The sequence below is a fragment of the Propithecus coquereli genome, unplaced genomic scaffold (assembly GCF_000956105.1).
Source record: "Propithecus coquereli isolate 6110/MARCELLA unplaced genomic scaffold, Pcoq_1.0 Scaffold118, whole genome shotgun sequence".
NCBI classification, from domain to species: domain Eukaryota; kingdom Metazoa; phylum Chordata; class Mammalia; order Primates; family Indriidae; genus Propithecus; species Propithecus coquereli.
Genome location: NW_012135858.1, coordinates 5,074,360 through 5,101,211, shown reverse-complemented (window position 1 = coordinate 5,101,211; position 26,852 = coordinate 5,074,360). Strand labels below are relative to the sequence as shown.

At 39.1% G+C, this 26,852-nt stretch overlaps 1 protein-coding gene across 1 annotated transcript in view; it reads left to right on the top strand.

Moving 5' to 3' along the window:
• Positions 1 to 12,929: 12,929 nt before the first annotated feature.
• Positions 12,930 to 26,852, top strand: part of EPC2 (enhancer of polycomb homolog 2 (Drosophila)) — a 128,541-nt gene continuing 114,618 nt past the window's right edge. The window contains exon 1 of the mRNA XM_012659457.1: positions 12,930 to 13,111. Within this exon, the coding sequence (XP_012514911.1) occupies positions 12,959 to 13,111 (153 nt within the window). The 5' untranslated portion in view covers positions 12,930 to 12,958. The remainder of the gene's footprint in view (positions 13,112 to 26,852) is intronic.

Sequence of the window (26,852 nt, the reverse complement as noted above, 5' to 3'; positions counted from 1 at the left end):
CTCATCTTAATAGCAGCATTATTCACAATAGTCAAGAGGTGAAAGCCACCCAAATGTCTATGACAGATGAATGGATAAACAAAATGTGGTATATACATACAATGGAATATTATTTGGCCTTAAAAAAAGGAAATTTTGACACATTCTACAACATGGAGGATATTATGCTAAATGAAATAATCCAGACACATAAAGACAAACAATGTATAATTCCACTTACATGAGGTACCTAGAGTAGTAAAATTCACAGAAAGTAGAATGATGGTTGCTAGGGTGGTTGCTAGGCCTGGGGGAGGAGAAAACGGGGAGTTGCTGTTTGATGGGCATAGACTTTCAGCTTTGCAAGATGAAAAAGTTCTGGACATTGGTTGCACAACAGTGTGAACATATTTAATGATACTTAACTTTAACACTTTAAAGTGGTTAAGATGGTAAATTTTATGTTGTGTGTATTTTACCAAAATAAAAAATAAAAACAACAACGACAACAAAACTCAATTTAGAACTCTATGAAATCCAAAAAAATTCAGACTGTTGTTAATTTTTCTGATTGACTTCTCTGTCTGGGTAGATGGTAGAAGTAGAAGGCTAATATTCTTACTAATTTAGTTAGTTGAGTGTAAGGAAGTAATACCTGCTTAATAGATCCTGAATAGCTCTCTACTCAGTAGCACTTAATTCACCACAAATATCAGGTTTAGGATAGAAAAGGAAAGGTATGTTTATGTCTTGTGAGGGGTGAGAAGAAACATTTCAAACTTCATGAATTGCAATCAAATACAAGGTGATCAGTGCAAAGAACATGGGTCAATAATATGGATTTTTAAAGATTGTTACTGGACTAAATGAAGGCAAAGTCCATGCCTTTCTTGCTCACCATTCCATGCACAGCTCCTAGGTTAGGCTATACAAAGTGTTCAGTAATTATTTATTAAATGAATTCAAAGTGCCTGGGATAGTGCCTGGTAATGAGATTGTCCCCTAAGTCTCAGTATACTACCTTCTCACTCCAAGCCTGCAGCTCCCCTCTTTTCTTCCTTCCTTCTGTGGAATATTACCCTAAAGGCTGATGCTTCGTGCATAAGAAAAAAGATTTTCTGTCCTAAGAACCCTGTATGCCTTAATTCTATATTATATTCTCATCTTTTTTAATAAGCATTCAGAAAAAAATTAAAAGTATTTTTCCTTATGTTATTCAAGGGGCACTAAATATGGATTGTGGTAATAATAAACTCATATTTTAACCCATTCGAAGTTTTTAATTTCTGAAAAGCTTTCCAGTAGTTTCTTTAAAAGATAATCGTGGTAAAAGATATATTTTTAATAATAAGGAAATTTAAGAAACCGGTAGTTTAATTTAAAACATTTAACCTCTTTTTAAGTTTACATTTTATCATGCAGATTACCTTTGATTATGGTCTAACAAAAACAGCAGGAAGCTTGGCAGACCTTTAATTCTGATTCAAGATAAGATATTACTAGTTTTAATATTTTTAAGGACAAAAATTACTTATTCTGTATGCTAAAAACTTTACCATTCACACCTGGCCCTGTTTATCTGGAAGCATTATAAAAGAGTAATATAACTTCTTTTGATTCTATGTAATTTTAGAACTAAAATGAGATTGCAGGTAACCCCTCATGCCAAAGGTTGAGGACAATCAGACTGGAGAAGTTGCATGATTTGTCCAAGATTACAAGGTTAGCTAATGCCAGGGCCAGGTGTGGACATAGGGCTCTTCAAATTATATTGCTGCACCCATGTTCAAAAAAACAGTCCATAGCAGAAATAAACAAAAGCAAATGGCCAGAAAATAAATGAAGATTAGAGTAGAGGGCAAAGGGAAGAGATGAGAGCTAATACTGGAGTTCCATTATTTACAAAGACCATTGTTGAGAAAGTAAGATAATAATTTCCCAGGTTTGCTACAAATATTTTAAATATAGCATCTTTTAGTAGGTGGAACCAAACTTGTACTATTGCAGGCCCAATCCAAGATCTCTGCCTATCTTCTCTTGGCTCTAGTGACCTCCCTCCATTAAACGTGACTAAAAAATTAGGTGGCACGATCTGTATGCTACAATTCAAGGCGCACAAGGAATATAGTGAGATCATGTACTGTTTCGGAATATGGCCTGAGGATTGTGAAATTGACAGGATTTGCTTTCTGCTCATGACTCTCCAACCAACTTCCTCATCCCTTACAACCACCCTTCCCCCCACCCCAAGCTGGCATCTTCCTGCCCATACCTAGAGAAACAAACAAACAAACAAACAAACATACAAAAAAAAACAAGGGAGAGAGATAGAGCCAAAGAAAGAAAGAAGACAGGAGACATAGAGAAAACAGAGGGAGATGAAAATTAAAGAAAAGATGAGGAAGAGAAAAGAAACCAACGGATGAAGCTGTGTAAAATATTCTGATGCAAAATCACCTGGCATATTTGTTAAATGTATATTTCTGGGCCACATTCCAGAGCAACCAAATTGGAATCTATGGGAGTAGCATCAATTAAAAGTAAATAAAAGGTTTTTTGATAAAATAATTACTCCCCTTTCCGTTAATTTGATTTCAAATTTTGTTATTTTGATTTTAAATTTGCAAATCCATTTGCTTCTTTAAAGCTGACAAAAAAGAAATATTCCACTTATGTGCCTAAAAGGCTTTTTTCTCTTTATTGTACACAACGGTTGGTAGTTACTTTACATGAGGAAGAAGTTGGCGTATTTTCACACACATCAAAGCAGCTCAGAGACATAGCACCTTCCATCAAAAGGATCTGCTCTAACGAGAGTAGCAGGATAATGTCAAATGTGTTTTCTTCTGTCACAGGCACTGGTGGTGTGGATGCAGGAAAATCCACACTCCACAAAAGATAGGGTACTCCTTGCCTTTACCTTCAGGTCCGTTTGTTAGAATGTTTTCTAAATTACAGATCTTTCTTTTGTTCATCATCAGGCTTTTTCTTATTGGTACTAGCTAAAGTTAGAAAACTGCCTGCCATGTTAGCAGTCCCGTTGGGAGGTTCTAGCACATTTTGTCTGCAGGGCCAAATCTGTTTTCACTGTGTCTGTGGTCAAATTTCTCTATGGCAGAGGCTGCTGTGCTAAATGACCTTCTGCAGGGTGGGTACACCTCACTGCACATGTGGAGTTAGGTATGATATCATGTCCCCGTCAAGCTGTTCCTGCAAGGATGATAGCTGCAGCTCAGATGCATGCAAGTTGCCTGGTGTATTAGTCATGGCCATGTTAGGAATCCATTCTGAAAAGGGCCTGCTGGGTAGCGATCATGTTGTCTAACCATATTGAACGGTGCCTACTGGGCAAGTGATCACATTGTGTATCCATGTCTAGCTGGGCCTGCCGTGTTAGTGATCATGTTGTCTAACCATATTGAACGGTGCCTACTGGGTAAGTGATCACATTGTGTATCTGTTTGATATGTCTAGCTGGGCCTACTGGGTAGCGATCATGTTGTCTAACTGTATTGAATGATACCTACTGGGCAAGTGATCATGTTGTGTATCCATGTCTAGCTGGGCCTGCTGTGATAGTGATCATGTTGTGTGTAATTGCATGGCTACCCTGGGAATTTACTGCTATAGTTCAGGCTAGAGGGTAGAGGAGAAGCCAATAATTGTGCTTGCCCTGGGCTGTCAGCTGTACTATTTAGAGCAAGAATCAGCTTCTAAGGTGGGAAACAAATCTTTGATCTGGGCATGAAAACAAAGCTGACATTCTCAATTCTAAGCATTTTGGGGAAATCCCCTCTCTTTTGTTCCATGTAATGGCAAATTATTTGTAATTAGGATAAGGTGACTCTAAAAGTAATAAAAATCTGTACAGACTTAAAGGCTATATTAAAAGTAACGTAAGAAATCAAGCTTGATTCAAGCTTACTCAAACAGAATGCCTTCAGAGCTGTTCATAAATTCATAAAAATAATAAAGAATAAAATATCTTGTCAGAGAACACAGAGCCAGGTAGGATGTTTATTGTTCTTTTCTGGCTAAACTCTTTTTTTTTTTTTTGAGACAGAGTCTCACTTTGTTGCCCTGGCTAGAGTGAGTGCCATGGCGTCAGCCTAGCTCACAGCAACCTCAGACTCCTGGGCTCAAGCAATCCTTCTGCCTCAGCCTCCCAAGTAGCTGGGACTACAGGCATGCGCCACCATGCCCGGCTAATTTTTTTCTGTATATTTTTAGCTGCCCAATTAATTTCTTTCTATTTTTGGTAGAGACGGGGTCTCGCTCTTGCTCATGCTGGTCTCGAACTCCTGAGCTCAAACAATCCGCCTGCCTCGGCCTCCCAGAGTGCTAGGATTACAGGCGTGAGCCACCGTGCCCGGCCCTGACTAAACTCTTGTTTGGAGAATTTTCTCACCTCTCAGGAGTCAGGAAAGGTTGTTAAAACCAAGGCTACCGAGCTTATATTCCAATATTTTCCCTCTTAATTAAATTATATCAATGGATAGTGAAGAGGGGAGAAGGTCAGTTAGTAATGGGCCTGGTCTAACCAGCACACTGATATACACACATCCAAATCAGTGTGATCCTTCAAGGTGGAGACTTGGGCAAGTTTACTGTATTTTGGGAGCTTTTCTTTTGTAATGGCTTTCAGAGTTAGTTTACAAATTACACAAGCAAATCAGTGTTAACATCTCCTTCCTTTACGATCCCCAAAAAAGAAGAACATCTACTCAAATGGCTCACTCATTTTAGTCACCAGGCTTGACTCTGAGGGATGTCTGGCTCTTTACAAGACCAAGGTGGATGTGTAGAAGTAGACACATGAGGGTGGATATATCCTGACAGATTTGTTGAAAACAACCAGACAAACATTTTCAAACACCATTTGTAAATTCTTTTGCAAGCTGTCCCAGTATGTTATAGATATTATATTATGACTCCTGCTAATGTCACTTATGATATCACTTGTGAACACGGTAGCCTTATTTCACAGGTGTACCATAAACTCAGACACAGCCAGTCCGCAGATTACAATGGGATTGTTCATGGGTAAGTAGCCAATCTCTTTCTGATTTTGAACAGCTGCTGTTCAGACAGAAACTTGAACTTTAAAATTAGCTTCAGAATTTCCTAAAATGATAGGAGAGTGGAGGAAGGGAAGAAAAGGGTGAGAAGAAAGAAGGAAGGAAAGGCAGGATCCCTCTCCTCAAATCTGGTCTTGAGGTCATGTGATTCAGAGAACTTTTGTAAAATGAGAAACAAATCTGACTTTTCATAGAGTCTGGTTAAATATATTAATTATATATTAATTGATATATATTAACCTATTATATTTAGATATAAATGTGTCCCTCCTCAATAAAGATATGAACTTCCCCATTTTGAAGGATCTAACGTTATCTCTTTGGCAGGTAGTTCTTCTACCTGCCTGGGTAGTTGATGAGATCTTACAGGACCAGGGAATGAGCTGTTAACTGGTAGGGGGCAGGGAGGGGGTATGTTTAGTTTAGTTTTAAATGAAAGAATTTAAAATGAACCATAAACCAAAGTAGAAACTGAAGATTTCATCTTACATGTACCATAGCTCTAATTTTAATCAGCTCAAGTCATGTATTTAAAAAGGCAGAGGGAAGAAAAAGAAACAGTAGTTTTAATGTTGATTGGGCCTCTACTATTTGCCAGGCATTGTGTTAACTAATTTGTATCATGTTATTTCTTTTACTTCTCATAAGGCACCTGTGAGATAGGCACATTATATCCATTTCACAAAGTCACAGAGGTTCACAGAGGTTAAGCAATTTAACAAGGGTCATAGAATATGCTGAGACTAGCTTTGTCTCTCTCCAAAGCCCATGTGTGCTCTATTACTGGACTTTAATTCTTTAAAATGAGTTTTTAAAACCATCTATCTAGAATAATAATTATTATTATTATTATTTAATCAATATGGAGAGGTTTATAAAGTGAAAAGTAGTATTTCTCTTTATCATCATCCTTTCCCTGCAATCTCATTTCCCCCACTAAGGGGAATATTTTGGTAAAATATTCCAGACTTATCTCTATGCTTAAAATAGGTTTCAAATGTTGTTTTCTTTGTTATTCACTCAGCCACATTTTAATGACTGGAGCTATTTCATACATGAGCTGAAACATACTATTTCAGCCACTTCATCCCCATGAAATAGAGAAGTAGTAGGAGAAAGGACCATAAAAGTCACTAGGGCCTTCAAGCAGCAAGCTCCAGAACAAGGTGTAGCTGCTCCCAAACCTAGTGGAGGGTATCAATGTGGTGGTGGAAATTGGTCCTCAAACTGACATCTACTTTTGGAGTCCTTTTGTCCATGTAGATCCCTTTAAATTACCCTAAATGGCAGGTCTAGGTCATCTTTAGGTTCGGGCCTGTGTCCCAGTCCCAGAGGGGAACACTGAGTGCTAGGAGGACTGTGGGACTGGGTAAGTGTGGAAGATGGGGACTTGATACATAAGTGTCCCCTGTATGGCTCTGAGGAGGAAGAGCTGATGTCCTCCTTTAAAAGAGGACACTCTGAAACTCAATTTCCTTCAAAACCAGCCTTGACACAGCCTGCTGGGCTACCAACTGCTCGTGGCAGCAGTTAGAGATGGTGCTACCCTCTTTCTAAGTAAAGCACAACATAACACTGGAAGCAGAGTCACAGCTAGAAAACAAAGTGGGCAAACAACACCGATTGCCGTCAACTGGGGGACAAACTTCATGTGGATGCAGGGTATGAGAACACCCTTTCTTCACTCTCCCCACCACCCAATGCCATCTAACCTGAGAGAGCAATGCACACCTTATTTATACAAAGGTCAAATTACTTCTTGGCCTTGCTGTGGATACACCTTTAGCTCACTGCTAGAGCAGGAGGGACAGCTTTCTATTCAGGCACTGGTTCTTGTTAAGCTCCTTTCTTTCCAGAAAAGAATATTAACTTTATCCTCTATAACAGTGGTCCTCAACCTTTTTGGCACCAGAAATGGAAGACAATTTTTCCACAGACTGTGGGATACGGCTGAGGGTAGGGGTGGCGGGGGAGGGAGGGGGTAGGATGCAGAGCTCAGGCAGTGATGCAGGGCCCCATTTCCTAACAGGCCACAGACCAGTACTGAGTCACCGCCCTGGGGGTTGGGGACCGCAGCTCTACAATATAGTCTTCGAAGGTATATGGGCCTGCCCTTAATTGGACATTTAGAAGAACTACACTTCAGGCAATTGTAATAGACCACATTTTTAAGCTCTCAGCAGCACAGTTTATCAGGAAACAGTAGAGAGAAAAATACTATTCAGGGAGGAATGCCTGGAAACTATGGTGTCCATTCATATTCCTGGATCTGCATGGGGTGGAGTTCATTAATCTCTGTAGAATCATTTATTCTTAACTGCATATAATTCCATTATACCATCGGTTTATGTGGAGGGTCACTATATGAAACAGCCCTAGAATGACTCTTTTGTGTAAGGATACTGTTGAGTTATCTGTTATATCACTTAGTTGCTCTACTTATGAAGACTCTTGGACATTGCAATTAGGACCAGGCAATTGTAAATCTCCTGAACAATCATTTTATCTAAAGGACATTGTGAACTGTGAAGATGACAACGTTTCCCAATTTCATGTTTCTAAAAATTTTAGAGCTCCAATGCTATCCTAGCATATTTTAAGAACTCTCCAAAGCCACCTGAAATCCTTTCTGAACCAAGGTGAGGGATGTGGGTGAGCCATTCCATTTCTAGGTAGTGTGTTTTATTATATTTCAAAAGTCTCTGTTTCTCCCTCTTGCCTCACCTTTAGTAGCTGAGGAAAGACAAGTAAACCTGTCTTCTAATTCGGAGAAACAAAGTTGCTTTCCTTTCTGCCTCCTGACAAGTCACTTTGGAATTTAGGGGGCTCTCAATATGCTAATACCAGAAACTTTTCTCAGGAAACAGGCTATTTTGTTCTAGGGGACAACAAAGGTAAGATCAATAAGACATGGTTGTTACTAAATCAATTCACCCATTTTCTTTAATTCAGGATTCTAGCTGCATACTCCATTCACAAATCTGTGCTTGTACACAAGTCCTTTGTTGGAAGGAGAGATTAGCAAAAAAAAAAAAAAAAAAAAATAGGTGGGAGGACCCACAATGAGATAGCAACCCAGGTTCCTAACAATGGACTCCTCTTAGCTAACACTGTGGCCCCCAGTAAGCTCGATTCTCTGAGTCTGCTTGTTGTTTGAGATATGCCAGCAAGTCAATAAGACTAAACTGCCTTCATGGGGACAGAAACAACCTTCCAAGTTACCTTTCAGAGACGCTTGAGAAAAGAATGTGCCAGTGGAGGATGCAGCTGAGAAGAATAAACATTTCAGGAGACCTGAAGCAACAGTGGGTGTGCACCTGTGACGCCTCCCCCCGCCAGCTGCAGGGTCTCCATCCCAACTTCCTATTGAAAATAATATGAAAGGTCCGGCTAGTTCCATGAATGTAACAGTGCCTTCAGCTGAATGATAGCTGTGCTGAATTTAGAGCAGGTTTCCTCCAAGTACGGAATTTCTCAAGGGCAAGGTATCTGGATTGGAAAGGATCCTATTTTACCTCCCCTAGCCTTGCTCCAACAATTGTATTTCCCTGTTTCAAACTCAGCCATTTTTCAAGTCTCACTACCATGTACTTTACTAAAATAAGTAAGATCATATTTATTAGCTCAATAGAACCTAGTGTCTCTCAGAAATCCAAAATTCTGAAATTAAATCTACACAGCTCACTTGCTGTTTGGATACAGATGACTTCCAAATCAGATTCATTAGCTTTGTCACAAGAGCTGTAGTTGTTTTTGGTATCCTCATCCAAAAGCTTGAGTGAGTGGCGTCAGTCTCGTCCAAGTGTGGAGCATTGGACTTGTTTTTCAGTCAGGGGTGGGGCAACAAATGAGACAGGCTGTCAGTGGGATTCAAATTGAGTGCTGTGGACCCTCTGGAGCTGTGTTTTCAAATCTGTTTCCTTCAATTACATCTGTTTCATTTTTTCTTAGTTAATAAAAAACAGAGCTTTCAGGCTGATTATTTTTTTTGTCTATCTGGATCCTTTGTGGAAATGGGAAGTAAATCGTCAGCTTATACACAAGGTGGCACCCTGTGATTCCAACCAGGTCTGAGAGGAGAGATGCTGCTAAGAGACTGAGCCATAGCCACAAATTTTTATTTACCATCTGGTATTTCCACTGTGGCAAATGTAGAGGTAGATGTAGATGTTTGGCTTATCACCTCTCAGTGCAGTCTGTCCCTATGTCTCAAAGATTCCGAGCTGTCTCAGTAAAGGGTACTGGAACCACAGGACTGATTCCAGTCGATTGCTATGAATGCAGACCCCACATTCAGATTACATATGGAAAACAACGAAGCTTTATTGGTGCTAGGCTCATTCCTGGGAACACGGGGGGGAGGGGTGGAGATGGAGTTCACACAGCAACCCAATTAACTTTCAACTGGGTTTGCCGAAACCAGGAGCCAATTAAAAAGAATGTGACATTTACGAAAATCCGAAATAGTTGAATGGCAACTGTGTTTACTAGTTTTAAGATTCCTTTCAAAAAGTAATTTGTCTATTATCTGGAAGCTGTGTGCCTTGATTGTAGTACTGGGAAATGGAAACTGGAATATAATCCAATTTCTTACAGTTATTTGACATTTATTTTAATTTAGACTACATTTAGACTGGTTTTATTTTTGATGTAGCTTTAAAACTGGTTCTAATTCTTAGGTGCTTACATATTACACTTGTTGGGCTAAATGCATGTCATTTGGAATTGGTCCAGAGCATATGTGAGGTGGACTGATTTTAGAATGACTTTACTCAGTGCATTGTACATGGAAATTAAAATAGGATATTAGGCTGCTCAGTCATTTGAAGCAGGTCTTGATAAAGAATTTTTTTTAAAATTTTTATTTTTTGACACAGAGTCTTGCTCTGTCGCCCCAAGTAGTGTGGAGTGCAGTGGTGGAGAGTAGTGGCATTATCATAGCTCACTGCAATCTCAAACTGCTGAACTCAAATGATCCTCTTGCCTCAGCCTCCCAAGTAGCTAGGACTATAGGCGCATGCCACGATGCCAGCTAATTTTTCTATTTTTAGTAGAGTGTTAATTGGTTCTAAAATTCCTATGCCCAAAGGTAGGAAGCTGGAGAACAGGCTAGGCCATGATAAGAGCAAATATTGGCAGCAATGGCCAGGTCAGGTGACAGGCCAGTAAGGTATGTGAACTCCAAGCTAGAGTTGAATGGGGTCAGTATCATTGAATTCCTTCATGGCATATCAGTCAATAAATATATCTTAGATGGCTGCTATATGTGAGGCATGAAACTGCGAATATAATGATTAATAGAGCAGATGTTGTTCCTGCCCGCCTTGGGACTAGTGTATCTTTAGGCTCTGGGTTATGCACTCTATTAGTCATTGGTTGGAAGGTCTGTCTCGGTAATTAACTTTGAATCAGTAACTTTAGAATGTTGAGTGGTCAATAAGCTGAAGAACTTGGATAACGGGGTAGCATCACTGAGAAAAACAAGAGTTTTAGAGTCAGGTTAGCTCTGGATTTGAACCCAGTTCTGCAAGTTATTAGAATTGAAACTTGGCTAATTATCTGAGGCTCTGCTTCCTTATTGGTAAAATTATATTTTTTTCATAGGATTATAAGAATTACGTGGAATTCAACTAATTCAGCTATACCACTATAATGGCTGGTATAGTATAGATACTCGGTATTTCCTTTCCTGAGAAAGATTAACAATAAATATATGGACTAGAAGAAAGCTATCCTTTCTGAATCTGAGAATTACTGGGCATCCAGATTAGAGCCCAGGATGACTCATTTCTTTTTTTTCCTACTTTCAGGCTTGAACCCAGCACTGACTACCTCCCAAGAACTCCTTATTCTTCCTTGCTGAGGACTGGAACTGTTCCAGAGGGCAGCACTCAAGGCAGGAAGTACCCTTAAGTTTGAGGAAGGTACTGCTTATAGAAAGTGAGTCACAGCATCTTCATTGTTTCTAACAACAAAGTGGATGGAAAACACTCAAGCCCTACTAAACAATGCTCCAAGTCTTGCTGGGACAAACTGGTTGGACTATCTAGACAACTATCACGAAGTCCAAATCCACCATTCTTCCTTTGAAGGAGGAGGTGATGGAAAGAAAAGAGGAAGAGGAGGAAAAAGGGGGAGGAGAGGAAGTGGAGGAAAAGGAGGTAATAGAGGAAGAGATATGGTTTTGATTCATACAGAAATGACAGTAGGAATAAATTTTTTCACTGTTAGACTTTAGCAAACCATCTACCTTTCTCTGAGGCAGGCAGAATATTTATCAATTATTAGAAAACGGTAAAATGTGTTACATTCTTTGTAGGGATTTTGTAAGAAATCTGTAATGCTTAAAGACTAACCAGGAAACTCTTGGATAAACAAGGTTGATGTCAACAATAGCTGGTACTTATCTGAGTTAATTTGATTTTCCCTCCTCTTTAGAACTTTCTCTAACCAGTTAAGGATAAAGTGATGTCTCCCTTCTTTGAATTCTCACAGCAATAATTGCCTGTAGAACTCATTTGGTAATTAATCATGCACTACTTACTGCCTGTGTCATCTCCTATATTGTGTCATTCAAGTATTTATGCTTTTGGGGGGTTGTCATTTATCTTTTCAGCTGCCTTTTTCTTCAACTATTTTCATCTCTCGCTGCTGTTCTTTCCAACCATCCAGGTAGCCCATTAACGTGAAATCTCCATGAGGACAAGAACTTTTTCGCAGACTTCTTTCCGTCTTCCACAGCACCCAACATTTTACTACTATCCTGCTACTTAGGAATGTGTGCTGCCTTGGTTAAATTTTATAATTTGAACTTTTAAGAACTCTGGTATTTTTGAAATCAGAGAAATATCTACCATCTACCAACAAACTCTATCGAAGTTTGGGTGACAGGTTCAAGTTCACTTGTTGCATCCATCAGCCTCAAACCACTAACCCTCACTGCCGCCATCCTCCCGTGAAGGCGAGGATGAGCGAGGATGCTTTACCTTGGAGAGCTCTTTCGGACAGGTACTTAAGAGAGAATGCGGGCAAGAGGGCTGGGCCCGCCTGAGCGTTTTCGGGGCGGGCGAGACCCGGGAGGGCTGCGTCTCTCCGCGTGGGCAGACGGAAGGGACCTTTCGCACCTCCGGGACGTGGGAAGCGGAGGATGCGAATTAGCCTGCGCTCGGGGCGCCTTGGAGATAAGCGCTTTATAAGTACAGGCTTGGGTGGTGTCCGCTGGGGCCCTGGTCAACATCTTCCCTTCCCGTTCATTGACTGCTGCACACACGCGCTGCTCGGCGCGGCCGTCTTTTGCCCGGCGCCTTCCTCCGGGGCAGCCCGCGAGCGGTGACTGGGCAGCGGAGGCAGAGGCGCACACTCCCGGGCGCGGGTAAATTTGCGCACCTGGCACCTGCCACATGGCGAGGGCGCTGGCCAGCGAGCGGAGGGGCGCCGCCGCCGTCGCCCTGTCTCCCCCGAGCGGCCCGAGGCCGAGCACGCTCCCGCGGGCCGGCAGCGCCGCGGAGAGAGTGGGTGGGCAGGCGAGGGAGGGGAAGGGAGAGGAAGGAGGGAGGGAGGGAGAGGGCGAGGCGCGTCCCCGCGGCGGGGGCGCGCTCTCGCGCGGGCTGCCGGGATCGCTCGCCGCCGCTGTGGTAATGTCCGCCATGTTGGCCATGGCGCAGGGAGCGGATCGGGCGGGCGAGCGGCGGATCTAGTGTGTGGAAGCGGCCGCGGGCGGCGGGGGGCTGTTTTCGGGCGGGGTGGGCGCCCATGCTGTGGCCGGGGGCAGTGAGGAGGAGGAGGAGCGGGCCGGCCGCGCTGCACTGAGGAAGGAGGTGGAGGAGGCGGCGGGAGTCCTCCCCCCCTCCCCGCCCGCCCCGCCGCCGCCGCCCGGGCTGTTCCTGTAAGGCGGGGAGACAATGAGTAAACTCTCCTTCCGAGCGCGGGCGCTGGACGCCGCCAAACCGCTGCCCATCTACCGCGGCAAGGACATGCCTGATCTCAACGACTGCGTCTCCATCAACCGGGCCGTGCCCCAGATGCCCACCGGGATGGAGAAGGAGGAGGAATCGGTAGGGACTCGAGTGTTTATTACCCCCCCTTCCCTCCTCCCCCCTCCCCTTTGTCAGTCGGGCCTCGCCATTCACAGAGCGCTTTACGCTCGCTGGAGGGCGCCGCTGCCGCTCCAACGCATGGGACTCTACGCCGGCGGAGTAGCGTAAGCTCTCTCGGCCGGCGTAGCGCCCGCCCGCGGCCGCCATGTTGTTGCGTCCCAGTGTTGTGATTAGCTCGCAGCGCTGCTTACGCTGCCGTAAGGGGGCCTTGCCGTAAGCGGCGGCCGGGAATGGCGCAGGGGATGTGCTGCCCGCACTTGGCGTATGGCCTCTGTTTACCTTTTTTCCACCTCTCCTCCTTGGCACGGGATTAATTGATGGCGAGGGACTCGTTGGCTAGTAAAGATCACTCCCACTTTTAAATTTGGTTTTGCATTGGGTTTTCTTTGAAATGACTATGGAAAGTAGAGCACTTTCAAAACAAACATCTTCCTCCTAGCAAGGGAATCATTCTCGCTCCCCCGCTCGAGATGGTGCAGCGGGATGAGGCGGTGCAGCACTGCGGCGGGGGAGGGCGGGGGCCGTGACTACCGAGCGGGACGTAGCGTTAGAGATCCGTCTACTGTCCGCTCAGCTGCCGCCAGCCGGGCGCCGGGCGCGGGGCGGGCGGGCTCTACCGACCTCACCGGGACGGCCCCCGCTCAGTGCGCAGCATTAGAAAGGACCCGGAGATGCTCCGGAGCGACCCGCCGGGGCTGCGCTGTCACCGGGCCGGGTCCTCGAGAATTGTCATGGGAGGGTGGTCCTTAGAAGTTGAGGATCTAGTGCATCTAAATTGATAATTGTATTTTTGATAATACAGTGCCTTTGGGCAAAAATGCTGCTTCCCACCCCACCCCCTATGGGTTAAATTTTGCATATGGTCGAATTTCATCTGGCTTGATAGAGAGTGTTTATGACTCTGGAGTGGTGTTACTTGCATGCGAAGTTCATAGTAACTGCACCCTCAAGAATTTCTTCAATGAACCTACGGTCCCGCCTTATTGTCAACCTCGGGTGTGTGTGGATTGGTTCTCTTGCTTCTGTGGCTGTCAAAAGAAAGCTCGAGGTTTCCGTGATTGGCTTTCTCTTTTGACTATTAATATTGCAGGAAATGCCTTTGATTGGCTGGTCGAGTTCTGACCTCATTATGTCACCCTGTCATTACTACTTTCTGCTGTGATTTAATCACATTTCTCTTTGGTGTTTGATTACTTGAAAGTTTTATATTTTCAATAGAAAATGAGTATGGCCGTAGCATCAGGATGAACATTCAATTTTTTAAAATATGTGTAAGATCAAAACCCAACATTTTTGCCTAAGGTTTAGAGCTGACTCATGTGAGCATTCTTTTTGTTTTTCGTTTTTTTTTTTTTAAATAAAATTTGTTCCTAACTTGGCTCAGTTTTCTATGGGAAGGATAGTTAAGGAAGTTACAGTGTGTACAAAAATTAATTGCACTGAACTTTAAAAAGCACGACTTTGGAAATTTCTGTTACAGATTTATTGTATGTAATTACTTAGATCCTGTTATTTTAGAACTTGTCAGGAAATCTGTTCTAGAATGAACGGTTAACCCCTGGAAGATATATATGCAATCAGTCCTTAGTTTGCAACATATATTTTGGTATTTTGTCTTGATTTAGGAAGAAATTGCACATTAGTTTTTTCTTCATGTTGTAGTAAAAATAGGTGCTTGACCCCTGTCACAATGTTGTACTTTTTCAGTAACGCTTGTGATTTTCAGTCTAGAGTATACATAAGTGCTAAACTTGGGTTCTTTTCAGTAACCTGCTTCAACTGCCCCAGTTTTAAGGAAGAGGAAATCCAAATTCTGATAGAACTAGAGTTGAAACCCAGAACTTCTGAGTTTGTCCTGTCCTTTCTGCCTCTTTAATGTTAAAAGTGGAGGTTCTTAAAATCAAAACAAAACTAAACAAACCCTAACAATTAAGATTGAGTCTAAAGTCTTTTACTTCCCAGAATGTCCAATTGGGGTGTTAGATTTTCTTTTTTTAAATTAACATATACAAGTATATCAGAACACTTGTGCTTTCTTGAGTGACAGCCAGTTCAGTTCTTCCAGTCTTATTTGTAGGACTTCTGCTATTGAGCAGAATTATGTATTTTAAGAAAAGATTCTGCCTTGATAGTTTCTAAGCAGCAGTAAAATAGCATAAATTTCATGAATGTTTTGTGTTTGACTTGAATTGTATTTTAATTTAACGTCTAATATCTAGATGTCCTAATTAGGTATCTTTATTATAAGTTTTTTTAAAATCACATAGGCTTCTTAAAAAAAAAAACAAAACAATCTTGGCTTATGGATTTATGAAGCCTTCATGGATGGCTCTCCCTGACTCCCTATCCACCCTTACCAACTCCTCCTCCCCCAATAAAATTAAGATCTGTCTCCTCTGTGTACCTATTGGACTATCCTTAGACTTTATGTCATTGACTCAGTTCTGAGTTACATTCTGACAATGCCTAGATGAGGTGATCTAGGTGTTCTTTGGTATTGGTGACACTCTGTTGTTGATGACTGTATTATTCTCAGCCTTTTCGATTGTTTTGGACATGCTATCATTTTTTACTTCCTTTTTCCTTCTTCCTTATTTTCGTTTTCTTTTGCCTAAGGTCTGCCACTTGGCATTCTCCTTTAATTTGGTCTCTCTAGTGCTCATGGCACTTGGTCTAGGTCGGATACTGTAAACTTATGTTTATTTAGAATCTAAACCAGGAAAATCAGATGATCAGTGATTCTGCCACCTCCCCATGGGTGTTGTATAGTGGTAGTTGATGTTTTTAATAACATTTATCATTTATTGAATACTTATGTCCCAGATACTGTGTTAAGGACTTTACATATATAGTTCATTTAATCCTTTTCTAAAATCAGCTTTTTTGAGGTATAATTTACATACAATAAAACGTACCTTATTTATAGTATAGAGTTTGATAAATTTTGACAGATGGATAACCCATGAAAACAAGATATAGAACATTTCCAGCATCAGAGAATGTTCCCTTGTGCTCCTTTGCAGTCATTCCCTCCCTACCCCTAGTTGCAAGCAACTGCTGATTTGTTTTCTTCCATTCTAGATTAGTTTTGTCTTTTGTAGAACTTCATATAAATGGAGGCAGACATACTTTTTTGCATCTAGCTTCTTTTGCTCAGCACTATGCATTTAAGATTCATCCCTGTGTTATATCAGTCTGTTCCTTTTTATTGCTGAGTAGTATTCCAATGAATTGATATACTTTATCCATCTATCTGTTTGATATTTGAGTTGTTTCCAGTATTTGGTTATCATTTAATCCTGGTAAAAGCCATATAAGGTATTACCGTTTCTTTTTTATAGATGAAAAAACTTAAAGGTCTTACTGCTAGTAAATGGGCAAGGCTAGAATTCAGACCCTTGCCTTTAATGTCACGAAGACTTGTGCTGTGTATTTAGCGTACTTACATAACCTGAAATTAACATCATTACTATTAAGTTCATTATAGTTTTTGTATACTTGTTATAACAACTTATAACAACTTCGGGAAATTTAAAAGATGATGTTGATTTGGTCAGACTTAAATATTAAGTATAATTTTTTTACCACTTAATCTGACTTTTGCACTTAGCTTTACAGATTTTTTTTTTTTTTTTTTTTTTTTTTAGCAGTCCATTAACTTTGCTTCTCCTTGTATTGGCATCATTATATTTATCTGAGTGTATATGTTGTTTTAAGCATACAAGAAATTTGTGGGAAACTATGCTATTTTATTATTTAGATTTTTCTCTTGGCAGAATATAATCTCTGTAAGGGCAAAGATCTTTGCTTATTTTGTTCATTGATATATTCCAAGTGCCTGAGACTGTGCCTGACATGTAATATATGCTTGAAGGATGTTTGTTGAGTGTTGAATGATCTTCTGTTTCTTTTTCTATACCAGAAACTATATTTTTGTGTTTTCTCCCTCCTTCCCCCATATGTATATGTATGTATGTATATAAAAGATTTCATTAACAGAATTTGATAAGTTCTTCCAGGAATTCTCTTTGGTTGCTTATTTTGGTGCTGTGTATACCTAAATATTAAATCTAGTTTTCCTGTTGAGTCAGAGGCCTCTTTAAAAATAATTTTTTTATACATAGGGTATGGTTGCAGTGTTAGTCTTTTATCTTGTGTTAATTAACTCTCTCATAGGCATATACAGATTTGTGTGAGATATTTCTTTGTACCAGAATGAGCCAAAGTCTCCATGAATCATGTGATTCACCTTATTTTTTTAAAGAAAAAGATCATGACTGATTTGAATTGCCATTTCTTCCCTCATGTGCTGCCTAATTTTTGCCATTATCTTAATATTTTAAGTGATATTTTGAATGATAGGGTAGGAATATGTTCATTCTTAATACCTTTGCAAAATTACTTTTGACACTGAGATATTTAATGTTTCATAATAGGTTCTCAAGAGGATATAAAATGTTCTATAAATTGATACTTTAAAATCAGTTTTGTAAATTGATACTTTAAAATCATGAAGCATGTCTTTCAACAAAAGTAAACGATGTACCAGCTATTATTGAAATGCCAGGTGTTATCTAAATAAGATACAGGAAGACTGTTTAAAGTGGTCTGTATATCAAAAGTATAAACCTTTTTGCTAAAGTGTTAGGATTAAAAGAAGATACAGACCTTGATTTCATGGAACTTAAATGAGTCATTGAGGTCAAAAACATATGTCTGGAAAGTTAGCAAAAACTACAGACTTAAGTCAACCTGATAGACATCAAAAGAGCATTAGAAAAAGTTAAATGTCAGTGTAGTTGAGAGGAGTGAGAGAAAACTGCAATGTTATAGAGAAGGCTTCTTGGGAATAGGTATAACAGTTTGGGCTTTCAGGTTTTGTTTTAGGTTGTCTGTTGAAGTAAATACTTGAACACAGGAATATTTAAACCAAGTTCTGTGGATGTTAAGTAGACTAAAGGAAGGTTCTTCCCATGTTACATGTTTTCTATCCTTACCTATCCTCCTTTCTCTACTAATAGAAACTTCAGGAAGGCAGTGCTCTGTCATTGTTAATGGTATCATCCTCCTAACTCTTTTCGTTCAAACATGCAGACATCTTTTACTTTTTTCTTCCCCTTCGTTTGTTTCCTGCTGTATCTTCAGCACTAGAAACTCTTTAAACCATAGAAGGTACTCGGTAAATATTTGGTGAATGAATGAATAAGAATTGGGGTGGGAATTAGGTTGGGAAAAAAGGTAGAATTTTGTCACATTATAGATAGTTTCGAATGTTAGGCCTAGGGGTTTGTAGGGTGGTATAGAAGAAAGATCATCGACCTGTGACTCTGGTGGTTTTGTTTCTAGTACTGGTTCTGTCATTAAGTGGCCATGTAATTTGGGAAGTTGCTCCCATTCTCTGAGCCTCGGGTTGTTCATCACTACCATCACAGCTAATATTCATTGAGCATGTGTTATTGGGTATGTTGAGCACATGTCAGGCACTTTATTAAACTCAGCAGATGGTTTAGAGCTGTGGTCCCCAACTCCTGGCCCTTGGGCCGGTACTGGTCTGCGGCCTGTTAGAGATTGGGCTGCCGAGCGTCCCACCTCCCCATACCCCCTGGAAAAATTGTCTTCCATGAAACCAGTCCCTGGTGCCAAAAAGGTTGGGGACCGCTGGTTTAGAGCTCATTATAACAGTTGGATGTGTAGGTGCTGTTATTGCCTCTTTTTCAGAGAAAGAAACTGAAACTTTAGAAATTAAGTAATTTACCCAAGATCACCTACCTAAAATAGAACATGGTAGAGCCAGGATATGAACTCAGGCTGATTGACTCCAGGGCTCTAGCTTCACCATTGTACTGCTTCCTCTGTAAAATGAATGGGGTGAGAACTAGATGATATCTAAGGTCCATTATAGCTTTACTATACTATTATTTATTATCCCATAGGCATGGAGGAGTCATTAAAAGTTTTTGACTAAGGGAATGATATTATGAAAGAAACTGTTATAAATCCCTTTTGTAAATACATTCCTTGAAAAAGATGTAAAGAGATGATTTATCTGTGGTGTAAGTTTAGACTTCATCTGTATCAGTTCTCTAAAAATGAGGCCTTATGAATATTTGACAAGCAGGATGTTTAGATTGGTTTCAAGTAACAGAAACCAAATCTGATTACTATAAGGATTCTGGGGGTTATCTCAGATTCCAAGGAAGGGTTGAATAGTCAAGTCTTGGGAAGGCTGTAAGCCCTTGACAGCAAGTGATCTTAGTATTAATATTACTCAGCTTTAACAATTCCCAATCTTTTGAGAGGCAATATAGGGTAATGGTTAAGTACATATGTTCTGGAGTCAGAACATGTAGGTTTGAGTCCTTGGGTAGGTTAATGTTATTTATAAAATCTCATGGGGTTGTTGGAAGATAAATTGTAGTGTGCTTGGGATGGTTTGTGCATGTAGTATATTAGCCGTTACTGTCACCATTGTTACATTGCTATCAGTTCAAAATTCCAGATTCCTTTTTTTTTTAATTTTTAAAATTTATTTCAGTAGATTTAGGGGTTACAAATGATTTTTTGGTATATGGTGAATTATATTGTGGTGAAATGTGGGATTTTAGAGTACCTGTCACCCAGTAGTGTAGATTGTACCCAATAGGTAATTTTTCATGCCTCACTCCACCTCCCATCCTCCCTCTTCTGAATCTCCAGTGGCCATTATGTATCACTCTGTGTGACCATGTATACCCATACCTTAGCTGCCACTTACAGATGAGAACATATGGTATTTGGGTTTCTGTTCCTGAGTTACTTCACTTAGGATAATGGTCTCCAGTTCCAGCTGAGTTGCTGCAAAGGACATTATCTCGTTCCTTTTTATGGCTGAGTAGTATTCCGTGGTGTATATATACACTAAACATTTTCTTTATTTACTCATCATTTGATGGGCAGTTAGGTTGATTCCATATCTTTACAATTGTGAATTGTGCTGTGATAAACATACAAGTGCAAATGTGTTTTTGATATAATGACTTCTTTTCCTATGGGATTGCAGGATCAAATGGTAGATCTACTTTTAGTTCTTTGAGGAGTCTCCATACTGTTTTCCCTAGAGGTTGTACTAATTTACATTCCCACATTACAGTGTATGAGAGTTCCCTTTTCACCGCATCTGTGCCAACATCTATTGTTTTTTCTTTTTAATAATGGCCATTCTGATAGGAGTAAGGTGGTATTGCATTGTGATTTTAATTTGCATTTCCCTGATGCAAAATTCCAGATTCCTGTGATAGAGAGCTTTATTGGTCTGGCCTGCATCAAGTATCTACCTCTAAGTCTTCCAGTCAATGAGCAGGGAAAGTTAGTATATATGTGTTGGTAAGGATTACCCTCCCAGCCAAGGAGCTGCCTGTGAGATCTACTACTGATATGTATGTAACATGATCAAAAGTTAGGAAGTTAAATTGTTTTAATCCATGGTTTTTCCCAAGGTGAATTTTGTATACTTTGTGTGTTTTTACAAACCATAAATTTGTAAGGTGTTTTAATGAGGTTAGAATATTTTGTATGTGTTACATTTTAAAATGAAATTTGAATTAAGGACTGTAAAAGAAGTCTCCAAAGTCCTTCTAAGGAAAGCGAAACCCTTCACACTTATTAATTTTCAAAGTTGTAAGGGATAAGTTTTGTGTGACCTTGTAGAAATTATTTAACCTTCCTGGCCCTTAGTTTTCTCATTTGTGAAATAGAATTGAACTGAGTGACCTTTAAAGTACCTTTGGCTCTAAAAATTACTTGCATCTGTGAATCCACATGTCTATCTACTGGGCATATTGTCCAGAATGCTAATTATTAGATGAAAAGAACCACAAATGTGACATTAAGTACTAGGAAGATATTAATACATACAGTTTAACTCTTTAGCTCTATTGAGATGCCATCAGTTTGGCTTATAGTTCTTTTTTTATGAGGTTCATTTACATTTATCCACTATCCGACAATAATTTTTCCTAGAGCTCACTAGAGCAATCCACTCTGTGTATGTTTTGGATGTGATCATTTCCCTTGCTTTCATGAAATTTTTTTTCACTGTCTTTACTACTCTTACTCATTGCTGTAAATGTTTTGAAGTTTGGTAGTACTTTTGTTCCTTACCATTTGAGTTTATTTTAATTTTCTAATATCTCTTATTTCTCACTTGAGGATTGTATGTATAAGGATGTGTGTGTCAATGTTATGTCTGTATGAGAGAGAGTGCATGCATGACAGAGAGTAGACACTTTTTTCCCCAGCTATACTAAATGCCGTAAGGAAAGTATCGTGTCTTTGTTTTATTCAGTACCTAAATAAAACTGGAAGATAACAGGATAGCAACCCAGGCTCTTCTGTCACTTGCTATCTTAAGTGATAGAAAGTTTGTAATACAGGTATTGACCATGATGCCAGCCACTTGGATTGAGTTTGGTTGTATCACTTAAACACATAGCTCTGCATCTTCATTTAGTTTTATAATTAAAGTTGAAATAGAAAAACAGTAATGGGTACATAGGGACAGCATGAGGAGGAAAGGAGTAAGCCTAGGAAAGAGACCAGTGTAGATAGCAGAAGGTCCATTACATTATGATTATTTGATTTTAACCTAAAGTTGATCCTTGATTATTTGCCTTGTCTATACTATTTAAATGGAACAGAACTTCAAATTTGCCTGTTCGTGATGCAGGACTGTTTCTTATGGGATTAATACTATGGAAGAAGATGGCAGTCACTTCTAGACTCTACTCAGCATATTTCCTTATATCTGTTTGCTCTTAGGTTTCTTTTTGCCTGTCAGCTAGTATCGCTATGAAGTTAGAGAAATGCAGAGTGGAAGAGCCAGCCTGTCTGCTAGCTCTCTAACTCATATCTTTATTTACCAGGGTGACTTTTTTTTTTTTGATGTGCAATGGGTATGAGGCTGTTGATTGGGGAGTTGACATTCAGCACTCAATTCTTTGATGACGTTGTCGGAACTTTGAAATTATGATTTATACTGCATTCCTGGACTCTGCCACTTTATGGGCAAAGTAAATTACCTAACCTCATTAAGCCCCATTTCTTCATTCGTTTAATGACATGTATTTCCAAGGGTAGTTCTAAAGGTTAAATGTTTTGTAAATACTTAAGTTAGTGCCTTATACATCCAACTATTTTTTTATTAACAATTTTCAGTTATATAGGATAACAAATATGAAGGTGTATGGAAGAGTAAAATAAATATACAGAATATTCCCATACATTATTCTGTGATAAAGTTTCACATTTTTTCTCTTGCCAATTAAATATATTTTTATAGCTGTCAAACATTAGCAAATTAATATGTGTATTTTTCTCCTTACCTGTTTCCTGGCAAAGCAGTTAACAATCAAATTGATTAAAAAAGTTAAAGACCTTGAAAATTGGTGGCTAAGAGAACTAAATCTTCAGCTAATCCTTAAAGTAATAATTGGGCCTTGAATAAGTGATAATTAAATATTGTATTTGTTTTTCAGAATAGATTTTTTTTTTTAGATCAGATAGATTAGAAAAAATAGATTTTAGTGGTGAAAATCTGTTCAGTGAGTGGTGCACACTGGAGAAGTGAATGAAGAGAGGCATTCTAATATACCAGTGAACTCTGAGGTGAATACTTCCGTTTGGAAACTTTAGAAAGTATGATATTGGTGAGGGTAGTCATGCCATTTATTTGGTTCTTGAGATGTTTCTCAACTGGGACACTACTAGCATTCTGTTTATAGTTGGTTGTATGGGACTGTCATGGGCAAAACAGGAAGTTTATTACTTCTATCTCCTGCCCGTTAATTTCTGGAACATTCCCATTGGAATAACCCCAAAATGCTTCCTCCCTCAATTTCCAAATGAGGGTTGTTGTACCTGATCTGAGAATCATTATCCAAGGCTTCTTAACCTTTTTTTGTGCCATGGACTCTTTCGGCAGTTTGGTGAAACTCCTCAGAATAATGTCTTAAGTGCATAAAATCAAATAAACTAATTATATTGAAATATATCAAAATATTAAAATAGTTTTTAATACATTTTATTAACACATTAAGAACAAGACCTAGAATTGGATCAAGTTATCTTAAATTTGAAGTAGTGATGAGTTTAAATAGTATTTTGGCAAGTATATCCACTGTAATATGACATGAAAAGATGTATGATTTCTCTTGGTATCACTAGTCACAGGTATTGCTATCCTATTTCAAGTATCATGCTGGCAAGCCAGATATTTCATACAGACTGTACGTTCTTATACTTTCATTGTAGTTGGTGATGTTTATTCATTCAGTAACTAGCCCCATGAACGCAGAGACCTTGTCTGTATTACCTTCGTATCCCCTATCATCTAGTATAGGTGGTAGTATATGGTAGTTGTTCACTTTTATTGACTGAATGAAAAGTGTAAATTCATGTAATAGCCAATTGACTATAATATACTATTGAATTAATTTTGGCAAATTAGTCTTGAAATGATTTGTGTATGCCAGAATGCCATGAGTTTTTTTGGTGCATATTGTTACTTTTATATAGGGAAGTGTGTGATCCCCAGTACAGTTGTTAGAGGATTGAAACAATTTTTATGGTCTGCTGTAGACTCACCTTTTAGAAGAGGCAAAATTGAATTAAAAATAGTGCCTATTAATGAGTTCTGAGGAAAAGAAACTGTGTTATGGAGGCTTAAAGAAACAGTGCTGCTTGATCATTATACAAGTAATACATAAATTTTACTTACTTTGATTTAAAGCACAGGGGTTACTTTCCATAAAGAAAATGCTTAGAAGAAGATTGCCTGTACATTATAGGTGCTTGGTCAGTAGGAGTTACCCTTCAGCTTTATTTGAAATAGTACAGCCACCTTAGTATTCATCAAAGCTTTCAAAATACCCCCAAAAGATTTAGATCAGTGATTCTGAAACTTTAGCATGCATCAGAATCACCCAGAGGACTTGTTAAAACACAGATCACTGGATCTCATCCCCATAGTGTCTGATTCAGTAGGTCTAGGATGGGACCTGGGAATTTGCATTTTTTATAAGTTCCCAGGTGATCTTGATGTTGCTTGTCTAAGGACCCAACTTTGAGAACCATCAGTTTAAGAGGTAGAATAGCGGTTCATATCCTGGCAACACATCAGAATATCTGGGATACTTTTATAAAATACATGTGTAAGCTTTATCCTAGATCTGCCAATCAAATCTCAATTTATAGGTGATTCTGGATTCAGTAGAATTGTTGATTTGTCTAGCAAGAAAAAAGGGATAGGCATGTGTGCCCATGATCTGTGTCTTCTGCCTTACCATTTTACCACTCCTTTCAGAGTTTCTTTCCTTGTGATCTATCTGATTCGTTGGCTTTCAAACTTTCTTGACGTTGACTGCGTGTAACTGAAATAAGTGCACTTTGACAGACACATATTATATGCACACAATAATACAATAGATTTTCATAATTTGAGATAGTTATATTCTGTTAAGTTGCCACGGGCACAAATTATTGAATACTGAACTACTGCTCCTAGGGGAAATACAGGGTTAGGTTCCTGTGAGCCTCTGGTCACAATAGTTTTTATCAACTGATCAATGCATTATTTTGTTTTATGTGTGTTTCTGTTCAAAAATATCTTATTTAATATATATTGTTGATTCATTTACATTGAACTCACAGCTCATGTTTGAATGAAGCTTATGTAACACATATATTTTCTCCATAAGGCACATCACAGTTTTCTTGTGCTTAAGAAAGCTAGACTGCACTTCAGCACTACACTTGGGGTCCCTTTAAACAGTGAAATTACCCACAAAAAGCACAAAAATGTGAAAACATGGCATTAAGTAAAACATGAAAAGGATACTTGTTTACGGTATGAGAGCTGAAACAAGAAGTCAGAGTGTCACCTTGTTTGACCTCAGCTGGGAATGTATGGCAGGCAGGTGACCCAAATATTTTACTGCTCTGCACATGTCTACGAATGACTGAGAAAGTACTGCAGGTATTAATTTTGGTGTCACAAGTAAAATTGAGCAAGTAGGTAAATTTACAAATATGGGAGTTTGCAAGTAATGAAGATTAGCTATATGCATATATTTTTTCCCTTTTCAGTTCTATTTTGTTAAAAATAATTTTGGTTATGAACTACTTAGATAGATTACATGATTCACTAGTGGTTCAAACTGCAGTTTGAAAAACACTTCTCTGGTTAATTCAGCAACATGGATTATATGTTATTAACTGCTTATGCAGTGATAAGTAGTGATATTAAACTATGTATATGTGTATATAACTTTTTTCTCTTCATTTGGTAAATACAAGATTTAATCTTGATGATGGGAAGATAGGGTTTTGCAGGGTACATCCTCAAGTTTGTATTTGTAATAGATCACTATTGTTGGATGGATTGTGTAGGCAGTGCATGGATGGTGGTGGCAGCAAGACTAGAGATAAAGCCAGTTGCAGGTATACCGGAAATGTGATTTCTAGCTATATATTTTCAGCAAATCTATGACAGAGTAAAAACAATTTGGATACCTTGTGGATTAAGGGATTTTATTTAAGTCTTCATTTTATGTCAGGGTTTCTTAACCGAGGTTTCTGATACCTAGATAGACTTAAAGGGTTCTATGAACGTCCTGGATTTTTTTTTTTTTGGGGGGAAATGTAGTTTCATATTTTCCCAATTCTTCCTAGAGAATCATCAGACCTAGAGTAAATGACCATGAGGACTCATTTCCCATGGAGTAAATGACCTAGAGGAGGTTAAGAATCACATTGCTTTATTTTATTGTTAATCTTCATTGCAGATACATCACAGTCGTACATTTTCTGAGAAGTCTAAGGAGGAGGAGGTATTTAAAGCTTTAGACTGAGTTTGCACTGTTGTGAAATGCAGAATTCTACTTACTGATTCTTTGTTTTTACATGGAAACACGTCACTGAAGAATACAAATATACTGAATATAAGAAATATTATTCCTTTTAAGTGCTAAAGTAAATAAATCTAGATATTGTTTGTCTGTATTACAGTGGAATTGTGTTTGGAAACAGTGGCATAATTAAAGTTACCTGACTTATTCTTCCTTTTATTTACTGTTAGGACATCATTAACATAGCACATGAAGGTGTTCGTTCTCTAGGATGGTAAAGTAGTACACACTTATCATTGGAAATGTACTCAGCCACCTGAGCATATCTTGAGATGGTTAATTTCTCTGTAAGTTGGAAAAATGAAACTTCAAAACATCCAACTTATTTATTCTGTTTTTGGAAATACCCACCTCTCTATTATAACAGTATCATATATATTCATTTATAAAAAATTCCAAATATACAGGAAAAGTATGAAGAAGAAAACATAGATCTTTTACAGTTCTACTGCTCTGAGATATCCATGGTTGACTTGTGGGTGTCTGTACATCCTTCCATGCTTTTTTTCTTTGTATTTATATATGAGTAGATATATGTGTGTGTGTGACAGAGAAAGAGGGAGAATTGTTTTCTAACCTATTCCTGTCAGATTGAAAAATCTGAGGATAAAATCTCTTTGGCTTAGCTTGAGTCATCTTGTCAATTTTTGGATTAGTCCTATTCACTGTATCCTGGGACGTGGGTGGTGTCTGAGAATGGCAGCTTGCATTTGGATGATTGGTCTAAAGGGAGCTTGAGAGGAAGGAATAGTGGTTCC